The sequence below is a fragment of the Eretmochelys imbricata genome, chromosome 9, assembly GCF_965152235.1.
Source record: "Eretmochelys imbricata isolate rEreImb1 chromosome 9, rEreImb1.hap1, whole genome shotgun sequence".
In the NCBI taxonomy this organism is placed as follows: Eukaryota; Metazoa; Chordata; order Testudines; family Cheloniidae; genus Eretmochelys; species Eretmochelys imbricata.
Window position 1 is genome coordinate 47,770,492 of NC_135580.1, and position 13,900 is coordinate 47,784,391.

At 47.4% G+C, this 13,900-nt stretch overlaps 1 protein-coding gene across 1 annotated transcript in view; it reads left to right on the plus strand.

The window, feature by feature from the left end:
- NGEF (neuronal guanine nucleotide exchange factor) overlaps nucleotides 1-13,900 on the plus strand; it is a 75,424-nt gene that overhangs the window by 25,212 nt on the left and 36,312 nt on the right. Inside the window, exons 3-4 of the mRNA XM_077826581.1 lie at nucleotides 2,996-3,211; nucleotides 4,749-4,891. Of these exons, the coding sequence (XP_077682707.1) occupies nucleotides 2,996-3,211; nucleotides 4,749-4,891 (359 nt within the window). The remainder of the gene's footprint in view (nucleotides 1-2,995; nucleotides 3,212-4,748; nucleotides 4,892-13,900) is intronic.

Consider the following 13,900-nt stretch of genomic DNA (forward strand, 5'->3'; position numbering starts at 1 on the left):
CCAGTGCTCTTGACCACTTTACCCCATTTCCAAGCCTTTGGCCCTCCTCACAGTTGTCTGTCCCCCAGATCCCTCTATGACTGGTAAGTGCTGTATCACCCAGCTTTCCTATCATATTGACCCTCTAACTCGTAACAAATGCCTGACCCCCACTTCTGGTCTCAAACACTCCTCACTCCATCATATTCACAGATGTGACAAAACACAGACCCCCCTTCCAATTCTCAAACTTCCCATTGTGATAAGCCCCGGACTTTTCCTTTTAGCTGTCAAATGCAATGACTACCCCATGATCCCCGTTCGAGTTATCAAAACCCTCTGTGACCACTAGCAGCTGTTAACCTCTCCCAGCAAACCCTCACAAAAGGCCAAATTCTTCAGTAACACTGATTGTGATGATTTAGGAAATCCGTGTATGTACAATTTATGAGTTCTGACTGGTATTATGAAATTGCTGTATCATGGATGTGGAGTTAGCCAGGTGCTGTCAGGTCTGTGTTACATAAGGCCCAGACTAGGGACAAAGGAGAGCAGTTAACTTTAACCACTGAGCTCTGCCCAAACAATGTGTATGCTAAGAAAGGTTACCTGAGGGAGGATTGGAAACCAGTTCAACCAAGTTTGCCTACAGAGCTAGGATTTTCTGGGTGGAATATTTCACCCAAACAGGAGGAAAAAGAACTAGCCTTTAAAACTACAGAGACTGGGTAAGTAGGGTGACGCCCTGAGTCACACAGAAAGCTTGCGCAGGAGAGAAACATGCTTAAGGCTTTCATAGCAGTGTGGGCTTGTTTAATTGAGGGATCAGCCAGAAAGAAAGAAACTGGGGCACAGGTGAGAGAGACACCATGGTTGAGAGAAACTGTGTGCAAGAAGGGGGCATCCTGAAGCCCAAAGAATGCTCAAGACTGGTGAGGAAACTGGGGTAGGGAAATACACATAGGTGTTTTATTGTTTGTCTACATCTTTACTTAAATATTGCAAGAGAGATAAAGAGTAATTGTGTTTGGAAAACTTTCTGAAGTCTATCTGTGTGTTGATTTGCTTCACCAATATGTGCCCCTCAAGAGTTAAACTAAACATAGAGCGACCATGGATGGAACTCTGGGAAAGGGTGTACTTAAGCTACTCGGGAGTCTGGGAGTGGGTCACTGTTGGTCCTGGGGGCTGAGGGCAGCTAGGCTTTGTAATCCCATTTCCATAAAGTGGTAACAGCCCACCTGTGCTCAGGAAATGTGCTAAAAATGCCAAGGGCTATAACCTTTTCTGCCCAAGGGAAGTTTAAGAGCACATGAATCTAGTGTTTTGGGTCCCCTCCTCAACACAGCAGCCTGGAGTTTCCAGCCAAAAGGGGCTCTACCAGGGATGTGTGTGACAACCATTGTAAACCCAGATGGTGTCCATTAAAATCAGTTGAGTTTCTCTGGATTTATACCAGTGTAACTGAAAGAGGTTGGGCCAAATTATCCTGTTGCATTATTTAGCAAATAATACAGTATAATAGAGAAAAAAAAGCTGCTTTTGTCTATACCTTGAGACCCACATACGGATTTCATTATTATTGCCTAAATTGTATGATTATATATTGAAAAAAGCCATATTTATATATGCAAAAGGGTAAATTAAGGTTTGTCTGGGAAATTTAGCTGAGAATTTCCTGTTTAAATCCTCAGATTTTATTTGGCATGAATTACCTTTTTTTCCTGGGAGTTAGCAAATTGTAGCAGAGCAGCACCCAGCCTGTCCACAAGTTTTCAGACTGATCAGAGGGGTGTGACTGGATGCCAAAGTTCAAGCGGAGTCATCCCTGAGGCAGCATAAAGATTACCTGAATGAAGACAGATTTTAGAGTGCTGAAAATATTGATATTTATTGTATGAGCACAAAAAAAAAAAATCCCTGTAGAGCTGACAATTCTTAGGTAGAGAGGGGGGTGGAAGGATGAAGGTGCAAAATCCCCTGTATTGGGGAGGAAGGTAATTGTTCTGTCTGTGTAGTAATTTGGATTTGAGAGAAAGTCCCTCTGAGGGGAGACTGGAGGAGGGAATTATTCCGAGTCCCAGTTGTCCTCCATCTCAGAATTTGCTTTCAGTAGAAGAAATGCACAATATGCACCAAATCCGGGAGTAATCCAAAAACGCCACACTTCCCCTCCAAAACACACACTCTGCTCCAGGGCAGTGACGTGCAGACGAAGTGGGAGAGGGGGGTTCTGTGCCCCAAACTGAAGGAGGCAAGGGGTAGGGGACACCTCTGTGTGTGTGGGGGGGGGGGGGGGGGAGAAGACCTGTGCTCTGGGTTTAAGGGGCTAGGGAGAGGTCCTCTGTGTGTGTGCTGGGCTGGAGGCAGTAAGGGGTGGCTGGGTGCACATGTCTCTGAGCTCTGGCTGGGGATAGGGGTGGTGGCTGCTGGAATGTGTGTGTGTGGCGGGGGGGCATGTCTGCCTCTGGGTGATGTACCCAGGGCAGTGGGCTCTGAGGAGAGCTCTCTCAAGGGTGCTTCTGTGAAAGGGGTGCAGCTGTGGGAGTCTCTATCTGGACAGGTGCCACCTATCAGGGGGGTGTAGGTCTCTAGCTGGGGAGGGGCTGTTGGGGGAGTGTAGCTCTCTCCTGGATGGTCCATCTCCTGGGGGCTCTAGTTAGGCCATGGGGCATCTGGGGGCCCAGTCCATCTCCCGGGGTTTCTAGCCAGACCGTGGGGTGAGGGGCTCTGGGGAGAGCCAGGTTATCTTCCGGTGGCTCAGGACGGGCCGGTCCATCTCCCGGGGACTCTAGCTAGGCCAGGGAGCTCTGGGGGGCTGGTTGGTCTCCCAGGGTCTCTGGGGTTGGTGTCCAGGAGGCTCAGGGGGAGGGGGGCGGTCTGTCTCCTGGGGGTTCGGGGAGGGCAGTCGGTGTCCTGGGGGTCTGAGGGGGGCGGTCGGTGTCCCGGGGGCTCTAGCCGGGCCGGGGGTCCCTCCCCCGCGCACGCTGCAGGTCTCTATCACCCTCCCGCGCAGGCTGCTGCCTTCCTACCCCCGTTGCCGTGGCAACCGCCCGGCCTCCCCCAGCCCCGCTCCGCCTGCGGAGTCGCTCGGCAGCCGCCGCTCGGAGCCGGACTCGCCGCCGCTGTCACAGCCTCACATGGAGCTGCTGGCTGCGGCGCTCAGCGCCGCCTGCGCCCTGGACCGCGACGGCTCGGCGGAGAGCGCGGCCGGAGCCCGCCCGGCCGGCAGGTGAGGGGCGAGGGTTGACGGCGAGCCGGGGAGGGGACGCCCCGCCGCAGGACCCGCTCACCCCTTCCCACCTGCAGGCGGACCCACCGCCGGGCTCGCGTCCCTCCTCTGCCCCCTGACTCTGAGCCAGAGCGCGGTGACCCGCAGGCTCGGACCCTGCCCCGCCAGGGGCTGCTCTCCACCCCCCGACCCCCAATCCCCCGGCCCCGCCCGGGGTTGCTCTCCTACCCCACCCCTCATCGTCCTGCCCTGCTGGGGGCTACAATCCCCCCTCCCCCCCAACACGCCAATCCCCCTCCCCGGCCGGGGCTGCTCTCCAACCCCCCCGCCCCCAACACGCCAACCCTCCTGCCCCGCCCGGGGTTGTTCTCCAACCTCCCCCCCATCGTCCTGCCCTGCTGGGGGCTACAATGCCCCCTCCCCCCCAACACGCCAATCCCTCTCCCCGGCCGGGGCTGCTCTCCAGCCCCTCCGCCCCCAACACGCCAACCCTCCTGCCCCGCCAGGGGTTGCTCTCCAACCCCCCCCCATCCTCCTGCCCTGCTGGGGGCTACAATTCCCCCTCCCCCCCAACACGCCAATCCCTCTGCCCCACCCAGGGCTGCTCTGCACCCCCCCCCCCACAACACACCAATCCCCCTGTCCTGCCTGGGGCTGTTCTCCAAACCTCCCCTGCCCCAACCTGGACTGATCTCCACTCTCCACACCTTTTCCCCTCCAACACCCCCCCGTATAACCCTCCTCCACCCCCTTACTGACATGGTGTTGACCTCCATTCCAACACACACACACCCCACAACCAGAACTCATCTCCGTCACATTCCCCCACCCCATACCTATGTATCAACCGGGGCTGTTTTTCATCACACTCCTTTCTCCCCCCGCCACCATCTCTCTCACCAACGAGGCTGATCCCCATTTCTCTCCACTTTCAGTCCTCCCCATCTCCCTGTTCCAATCCAGGCTGAACTCCAGCAAGAACCTAGATTCAAGTTCCCTCTCCCTAAACCAGGGTATGTGACTGAACTCTCAGCATCCCTTCCCCCTGCCCCCTTCCATGTACTGGAACTGAGATGCATTCATCCTCTTTTCTCCCTACTCTATACGGACCTGAGCCCCAGCCAGAATCCCTTGGTTACACACACAAACACACACCTACTCTGAGCCTGGCTCTATCACCTCCTTGCACAGGGCTATGCTCGATCCGTGATGGGATCCCATACCCCAGCTCCGGGTGGAATCAGGAGAGGTTACTGCTCTCCTGCAGGGCCAAAGCCTCCACTCCCAGTGCTCAAAGACAGCCCCTGTGGCACATAGGGGTTTTTTGGAGAGGAAGGAGTGTGCTTGCCCTATGGTGGTGAATCATAGGGTAGTTCTGAAAGATACACACTCAGGGTCCCTAAATAGTGTGTCTTGCTGGCCACTGATGCTGGTAAGTGCCAGAGCCCATTGGTGTATGTGGAAGCTGGGGTTGTCAAATGCTTGGGCTGAGGGCAGCTCGATTGACAATGCCTGACTGTATATTTCTCTCCCAAAGAGAATCCCCTTCCACGGCTGGACCAGTGCTTATCCCTGATGAGAGCCCCGTGCTCCCAGAGTGCCCAGCTGCTCTCCCTGAAACTCTGCAAATGATTCACCCTATGACAACTGACTCCTGGAAAACGCTCATTGAACAAATAGGTAAGGGCCATGTTTGTTGTGCCATAAACTTATGGGCTGCCCAAGGCATTGTGCCGTCTGACAGAAATACTGCCCCTGTTAACCCAGGCAGTGTTCCTAGATTTCTAGAGTGCGAAGACTTCACTCGTGCATTTCTGATGAGTGAAGACGCTGAATATACATGAGAGAGAAAATAGTTCAAACATTTACATATAACCCATTAGAACTAAACTTGGCCTGAAATTTGTAAGAAGTGGTTCAAGTAGGTTACTTTCTAGCCTTTTAATCTTGGGGCAGAATTTATATTAGTTAAAGATACCATCTATATAAGATTCTCCTGGATTTTAGCTCCTTAGTGTGAAATTGGTAGTTCTTAAGGTTGCTTGAACCTTGAAAGCAGCAATAATTGGAGAGCAAGAACTAACCCCCCTAATAGCAGGCATGTGCCACCTTCCACTGCTCTCAAGGTGTGAGGACACGGGAAGTGGAAAAAGCTCCCCACAAGAGAGCTCCTCCTCAGCCATCAATCCAGATCTTCACTGGTCTATTATCATCAATCATTTATGATACAGTAGCACCAAGAGGCCTTATTAGGACCCTGCTGTGCAGGGAGAGCAAGAAACAGTCCCTGCCCCAAAGAGCTTACATTTAAATAAATTAGACAGATAAATAGACAAACATAAAAACAAAAAATGAAAAAACAAGACATCTTTGCTACTTTTTTAAAAATGAAATTGGGGTATCCCCCCCCACTCCCATTTTCCAGATGCTCCAGCCATTGCTGATCTAGTGTGCTTTTCTTCCACCCTGGCTACGCCACAGAGGTAGATAAGGTAAAGCCCAAATAAAAAGCAATCAAAAGGTGCCTACAAGTCAAAGATATCTAAAGGCAAACCCTTTCAGTACATGCAATCCAGTCACTCCTCTCTACAGGAAGCAGTGGGAGATTCCTGTCTCCTCCCGGGCTTCCTGGGAATGGGAGCATGGACCAGGGTTGCAACACAGCCACTTTTACACTAAGTCTAAATAAATATGGTTCTTTCAACAAAAATCTCAAAATACAAATTCAACATAAAACCCTTTTGAAAAAAGCAACAAGTTATGTATATACACATTCAACCTCAAACACATATCCACATATTTACTTAAATTTATTATAAGTACACTTCCCTATTAAGCATATTATTTGGATTACAGAATCAGTACCTCATTGTGCTGGGTCTGAACAAACATACTATAAGAGAGAGAGTCCCTGCCTGAAAGAGACTGTAAACTAAAGATCTGATCCTGTAATCTGATCCATGTGGATGGATTACTGCACCTGTGTGGAACCCCAGTGGCTTTGTCAGGCTGTGCGTGTCCACTCACATAAATCAGTTTTCAGGATTGGGGCCTAACTAGGGAGAAAATGCAACACAGATAGGGGTGTGGACAGAAGGAGGAAGGCAAGTATGAGAATAACAGGAACACAAGATTGCATATATCAGGGGTGGCCAAGAGCCATATGTAGCTCTTTTACAGTTAAAGTGGGGCTCACAGAGCCCCACAAGCCCTTCCATTCTCTGCCTACCAGATTGGGGGGCAGAGCTCAGGGCTTCTGCCCTGCAGCAGAATGGTGGGGCTAGGGGCTTCTGCCAGTGGCGACTGCTACCTGATGAGGTTTGCCCCCCTCTAACAGCTTGAGTCTTGCTCCCCCTTACCCTGAACAGTCCTCCCTGCAGATCCCAGCTGTTTGCCATTGCCTCTCCTCACAACTGCAGCACTCAGCTCGCCAGCTCCAGCAGCTGCCATGCAGGGAGGGGGCCTAGTGGTACCAAGTGACTGAGCAAGGTCATCAAATCCTGGCAAAATCTGGGATGTGGTATGTGACTCCATGGGCCCTCCCGGGTGTCACCTCTGGCTTCTGCCCAGCAGGGAGGTGGGTCTCCCAGCTTCAACCCTGCAGGATGTGCCTGCTGGGGCTTGGGGCTTGGGGCTTCAGCAGGAGAAGAGCTGAAGCCCCGAGCACAGACAGGCGCCTCCTGCGGGGCTGAAGCCCTGAGCCCCTCCTCCCCGCAGGGCTGAACCCTGAGCCCAGACAAGCACCTCCTGTGGAGCTGAAGCCCTGAGACCCCCCCCTCCCTGCAGGGCTGAACCCCAAGCCCAGACAGGCTTCTCCTGCAGGGCTGAAGCCCCAAGATCCCTCTCCCCATAGGGCAAAAGCCTCTAGCCCCACCACTCCACCGCAGGGTTGAAGCCCCAAGCCCCAGCAGGTGCGCCTCACTTCTTGAATTTTTGAAGATTGTTGTATGTGGCTCAGAAGGTCAGTAAGTTTGGCCAGCCCGGGTATATATTCTTAGCTGAATGTATAATCTGGAGACTTCAGTGGCTTTTATATTTGTTTGATATTTTAAATAAGTGGACACTATCAGGCCACTTGCTCCGCATATCCAACTTAACTCTCCAAAAAAAAACACCAAATAAATACATTGTCAAAGCATTAGATTGTCTATTGTTAAGTGAAAAACATCAGTGAATATATTTATTGGTATCTCTTTATAAGGTAATAGTTCCTGAAATGTAGATAACAAAAATATGTAAAATATAACCCCAAAATCCATAGGTCAGAGTTATGGTTGTGTTATGATAAAATGCACATCTTTGTACTTGATGAGAGTAACATATGTGGTCAGTGTAAAATATATGATATATTTAGCTGTTGATCTCCTTGTCTTTAGGTGCTTGAGTTTTTTAAATTATGTGGTAGGTAATTTAACTGTGGTCACTTAGCAACCTTAACTGGTTTCATAAATGATGTTTTTGTCTTTAATTATGGAGCAGCTGATAGCTATACAGCCTTAACTGTAGAGCAGCTAAGTTTCTATGTAAAGCTTAATTTAACATCCTCTCTAAAATTCACACACACACACAAAAAAAGATGAATATTGCTGGGCCAACGGAAATATACAGACCACACTGAAAGACTTATGGGATTATACAAATCAGAGTCTTATTGTGTACTGTGTTAGATGCAGATCTGTACTGGCTACACATGTTATGAAGGGATAAGGTACGCTGATATTTTGACAGGTTTGGTCTCCATAATGAGCAGAGTTAAGATTGTTGGGGTTTCTTGTGTGGGAAGTGTTACCTTAACTGTTTCTCTCAAGGTTGTGGGGTTTTGTTTTTTAAGCATAACATGTTCTTTTAAGGAATACATGGCGTGGGGAGGGGAGTGTAAATGAGCATTTCCTGATTTTCCCATGTTTGGGTTTTGGAGTTCCATGTTCTGGAGGCATGAAAGGATAAGGTGGCTCTGCTGTAGAGCAGCAGCCTTAACTCCACTTTAACAAAGCTTTGTTATGTGGGAATCCAGTATAAAGTCCAAATAGTGACTCAGAAAGCCATGTTGTTGAACAGTCCAGGCTTTGATATCTTGGCAGCCTGGAAGAGATGCTCCAGGACACGAGTGGGGAGAGAAGGCTGAAGCCTGTCATGGGCCAAAATGTGAAATCTCCTAGAGATTCTGGTAAGCTGTCAGGCAAAACCCTACAGTTGGGAATGAGGAGACTACTTGGACCACTGAGGACATTTACCAGGAACAGGAGAAGTCTGCAGTTAGGTGTAGGGTTATTGATGAGGAGAGGCTGAGCCTTGGAGGATGCTATGGGAAGCTTGGACCAAGGAAGAAATGGAAGGCATTGAGAAAGCTTGAGTAAGTTAGATGCCAGAAGAAGCCAGACAATATTTGTCAGCCAAAACAGCAGAATTTTGGGAATAGTTCAGGGATGTAGTGAACAGTTTTAAATTTGTATACTCGCTGCCTGATCTGTTGTCTCCTTCCTGCTGCATTTCTACTAATCTCCCAAGGCAGATGTGTTATTATAGTCTTAATTTAGTGGCAATGTGTTAATGAAAGGCTTGATAAAGATGTAAAAACAGCGCTAGACACCAAAACAACCTAATTGCCAAATATCGATCTAGTTACTTATAAGGCCCTCATCATTTTAGTGTCTGAGCATCTCAAATCATTAATGGATTTTATTTTCACAACACCTCTGTGAGGAAGAGTATTACATTTTTACAGATGGGGAATTGAGGCACAGGGTGAAGATTAAGTGATTTGTGCAAGGTACTACAGGGAGTCTCTGGCTGAGCCAAGAATCCAGTGGGACTTCCCAAGTTCCAGTCCACAGCCTTAGGCACTGGACCATCCTTCTTACCCTGCTACAAGAAATGCTGCTCCCAGGAAGCTAAAAATCTGCAAACTGATGTGTGTAAGATGTACTTGCGTACACCCATGTTGTACTCTTTAGGAGAAAGATTGCCATCAGTCACAGACTGCACAAGGGTCAGCTGCAGTAGGTTAATTATTCCTATATCCCTATTAGTGGGCTTTTTGTTGTATAGGCATAGAAGAGGACGAGGTCCTTGCCCATGGGAGTCTACAGTCTAAATTGGATAACATAAGTTAAACTGACAACACATTGTGGTAAAGGGGGAAAGGAAACAGTAACCAGTGGAGAGACATATTATGAGCTGAATCTCCGAGAACCATCTTCTGTTGTAGATCCTTGCAACGTAACCCAACAGGACCTGACTACGAGTGTTGGGTTCAGGTTGAGTCTGAAAACAACCCAACCACTTCGTCTTGGGTCATGTTGTCTCTTATCCCTCCTCCTGTCTCACTGTGCTCTGTATGTGCTGTGAGTGAATGTGCTGAGGAGTCTCAGTATCTGTCATGTTGTTCTGTACTAGATATGGACTGGTTATAGAGCTTGCTTATACACACCAGCTGTGTTCATCATAAGAGCATTTAATGTTCTGCCAGATATGCCTGAGGTTCGTTTAAAATCAGGTTTTTATAGACAGTGCCACCTAGTGGCTGAACAGTTTAGCATTCTATTACATCTTCCCCGGCACGTGAGCTGATTTTCAGTGGCACTCACACTGCCCAGGTCCTGGCCACCAGTCCGGGGGGCTCTGCATTTTAATTTAATTTTACATGAAGCTTCTTAAACATTTTTAAAATCTTATTTACTTTACATACAACAATAGTTTAGTGTAAGATGTACTTGCATGTATTATATATTAAAGACTTATAGAAAGACTTATAGAAAGAGGCCATCTAAAAATATTAAAATGTATTCTGGCACGCGAAACCTTAAATTAGAGTTAATAAATGAAGACTCGGCACACCACTTCTGAAAGGTTGCTGACCCCTGTTCTACATTCTTACCATTTACAGTATTTACACGGTCATACTGTCTTTGAAGTTCATTATTTTTGTATACCTGAAAACACAGGCCATGATGACTAGGTAATGATGTCCTCTGACTTTGAATAAATCTGCAGCTAGTCTCTTCCAAGGTCTGTCTGGTAGAGGTGTTTATATTCAAGGTTCTTTGTGTTTTGTTTGTCTATTAGTTCTACAGTGTTCACATGCAGATACTTTATTCTTTATGTCTGTGCTGATGCCTGGCCACCACACTGACTTGTTAGCCTGTTCATGGCATTCAATTAATTCTTGATGTTCTTCGTGGTTGAGGTTTAGGATGTCTCCTCTCATTTCATTAGGAATGACAATGAAGTTGCCTTTAATCATGAGTCCATTGACTTGCTGAAGTCTTTTGTCACTTCCTTAGTATCCTTTAGATACTTGGTCCAGCTGCTCCAATGTAACTTAGAAACTTCCTGAAGTTGCATGTCTGTCGAGGTTGCTTTCTGTAGCAGGAATAGTCTCTTTTCTCACACTGGTTTGAATGTGTCCACAATATCCACATATGCCTTTACGTCATCTTCAAACTCTCAAGTAGTGAAGTGCAATGCTGGGCTCCGTGACAGAACATCTGCTGCTACCAGATTTTTCCCAGGAATATATCTAGCAATTGAGTTAAATTACATTAATCTTAGCAATAGACATTGGCATCTCAGAGGTGCTTGATCAGGGTCTTTTCCATTGATGCGGGTTACAAGCAGTTTATGATCTGTTATCACTGTGGGTTTGTGGACGTCATAGTAATTGAGAACTGGAGCTGTTGAGATAATTTTTAACCTTTTTGAAGACAGTTTTTTGATTTGGCCCCCACAGGCAAGATGTGTTGGACTTTAACAATTCATTCAGTGGTTTTGTCACTGTAGAAAGGTCTTGTAGGTATTGACCAAGATAATTTATCATCCTTGGTGTACATCTCAGTTCTGGTACATTCACTGGTGCATTCAATTCTTGAATTGCTTTCACTTTCTCAGGGCTAGGATTGATTCCATTTTTGTTTGTCTGTCCCAGAAACTTTATTTGGGGCATGCAGAAAATGCACTTTTCCTTGTTTATCTTCAGTCTAGACTAACTGCTTAGGTTTAGGACTTCATTGAGGGTTTTGTTGTACAGTATTCTTCCATTGAAGATCCATATATTGGAATATCATCCATGAAACCTACAACTCCATTTGTGTTCGTTAACAGTTCTGCCATCTTTCTTTGGAAAATTTCAGGTGCACTGGTAATTCCAAAAGATAATCTTTGAAAACAGAATCTCCCAAAGGATGTGATAAATGTAGTAAGTTTAGCACTTTCTTTGGCTAATTTGGCAGAATCTGCTTTGAGAATACTTTCAGAGTAACAGCCGTATTAGCCTGTATTCGCAAAAAGAAAAGGAGTACTTGTGGCACCTTAGAGACTAACCAATTTATTTGAGCAAATAAATTGGTTAGTCTCTAAGGTGCCACAAGTACTCCTTTTCTTTTTGAGAATACTGTACCTCCTTTCACTTTTGGGAGGAAGTCATGCAATGTTGGGACTGCTTCATTAAGTCCTTTAAGATCCACACATTCATATTTTTCCATTTTTCTTTATTACTGGTACCATTGTGGCACACCATGCTGTTGGCTAAGCACTTTCCTTAATTATGCCATTCTCTCTAACTCGTTTTCCACTTTATGAAGTAATGGATGAGAATCCTGCAAGGGATATGTACACTATATGGTTCAGCGTTGTCTCAAATTTATTTGGATCGCCTTTCTAAAGCTCAATATCACCAAATATTCCATTGAGTTCATCTACCTTTCTCATTAAATCCATCATGGCTGCCACACTGTGGCTGAGAAAGGTGTTGGTCTGTGGTCCTTTGATCACATCCACTTGAATGCAAAGGTTTTGTCTTTGTAAACTATTTCTGTGATGAACTGGTTCATGCAATTAAGAATACCTCCATGGCTACCCAGATGCATGTCAAGTGACTTCAGCTCTGGAAGGGGTTAAAGGTGATTGTGAGTCTCTTCTGAGATGACTGGTGAAGTCAATTCCTAAGTGAATTGTCTTGCTATGAATATTCAATTTCACTCTCCAGACAGGCTCTATGTGAATACAAGAAATAGAGCCTGGAAAAAATGGCTCTTGATTCTCTGGAATATGAGTCAACTCCCTGACTGCTTTGGTGAAGCAAACACATGCAAAATTTGCACATTTCATGCATTTATTACATGGTGTACCTCTAGCTGGACATGCATCATCTCTTGGTACATGACTTTTTTCACACCTTGTGTGTGTAGGCTGGAATTTGTCCCTCTTAGCCTCAGAGTTCTCTCTCCTTGCCTCAGGGGTTTTATGATAATAACTTAACACTCAAATGTCTGTTTATAGTTTCTAAGCTAGTTTCAGATTTTTCAGTGTGCTCCTGTCTTTTGTACTGTTTGACTAATTTTGACTGCTTTGCCATCTGTATAGCTGTGCTTAGGGTTAAATCTCTCGAGTTGTAGCTGCTGTGAAAGATTTTTATCTGTTAACCCAATAACCAGCCTGTATTTGGTATTTTCATGTTTTTCATTTCCAAAATTACAGTTTTCAGCCAACATTTGCAGAGTTCTTATAAAACGGTCAACATTTTCCCTTGGTTCTTGAATTCTCTGGTGAAAACATCCTCTTTCATAAACCACATTTTTCTGGGATATAAAGTATGCATCAAATATAGCCAGAACCCTTTCATAATCATTTGTGACTGTCTTCAGTAAAGTCAAAAGATTTAAGGATATGGTTTGCTCACTTCCCCATAGCATAAATTTAAAAAGATACCTATACATCTTCAGTTTCTTTGAGGAGTTTGCAATTTGAAATCTTGCAAAACACTGCTTCCAGTCTGTTCGTTGTGAAGGTTTTTCAAAGTTGAAATTCTCTGGGGCACTGAAGAATGGCATGGCAATGAGATCCTGCGTCCTTTATTGCTGTTCCTTCTGTCTCTATTCTTAGTTTACTCCTGTCAACATGTCACATTCTTCTGTACCCGATATGGACTGGTCATAGAGCTTGCTTATACATACCAGATGTGTTCATCATAAGTAGAGCCCTGCAAATCCTGAGGTATCTGCTTTATATCCATGGACCATTTTTGTGGATAGCAGCTCAGATGCAGATACAAATTTTGTATCTGTGCAGGGCTCTGGAGCTGTAGCACAGACTCACCAGAGCAGGTGGAGGGACCTAGGCTTTCGACAGCTGCCAACGCGTCTCTCCCTCACCAGGCTCCAGCCGGGGGTGGGGGTGCCTCGGAGCCGCAGCCTAGCCATGATAAGAGCTGAGAGAGGGCAGCTGTGGGGACCTGCGGTGGACCCTCCACCTGCCCTGGGCAGGGGGCCCAAGAAGCCCCCAGTTCGTGTCCCTGCCCCCCAGACCTCCCGCCCAGGACAGGCAGAGGGACTGCACCATGGTTCCTCACAGCTGCCCACCCGGCTCTTACCGTGGCCGGGTTGAGGCTCTGAGGCACATGCCCCCCCCCAGCCTGAGAGCCACACGGGCAGCTGTAGGGAGCTGGTGCAAAGTTGCTGAACCTCCACCTTCCCTCAGCCAGGCAGGGACATGGCTGAGGGCTGCTCTCAGCCCCCTCCCCTCCACCATGCACCACGGGCAGGTGCAGGGTCCGCTGTGGTTCCCCAGAGCTGTCTGGGCTCCCCGGCTAGGCTCCATGCTGGCCTGGCCGGGGAGGAGAGGGAGTGGGGGCTTGGGAAGGAAGAAGAGGGTAAGGGGGAGGGGTCTGCCCCTGTGAAAAGTGGATGGACGAGG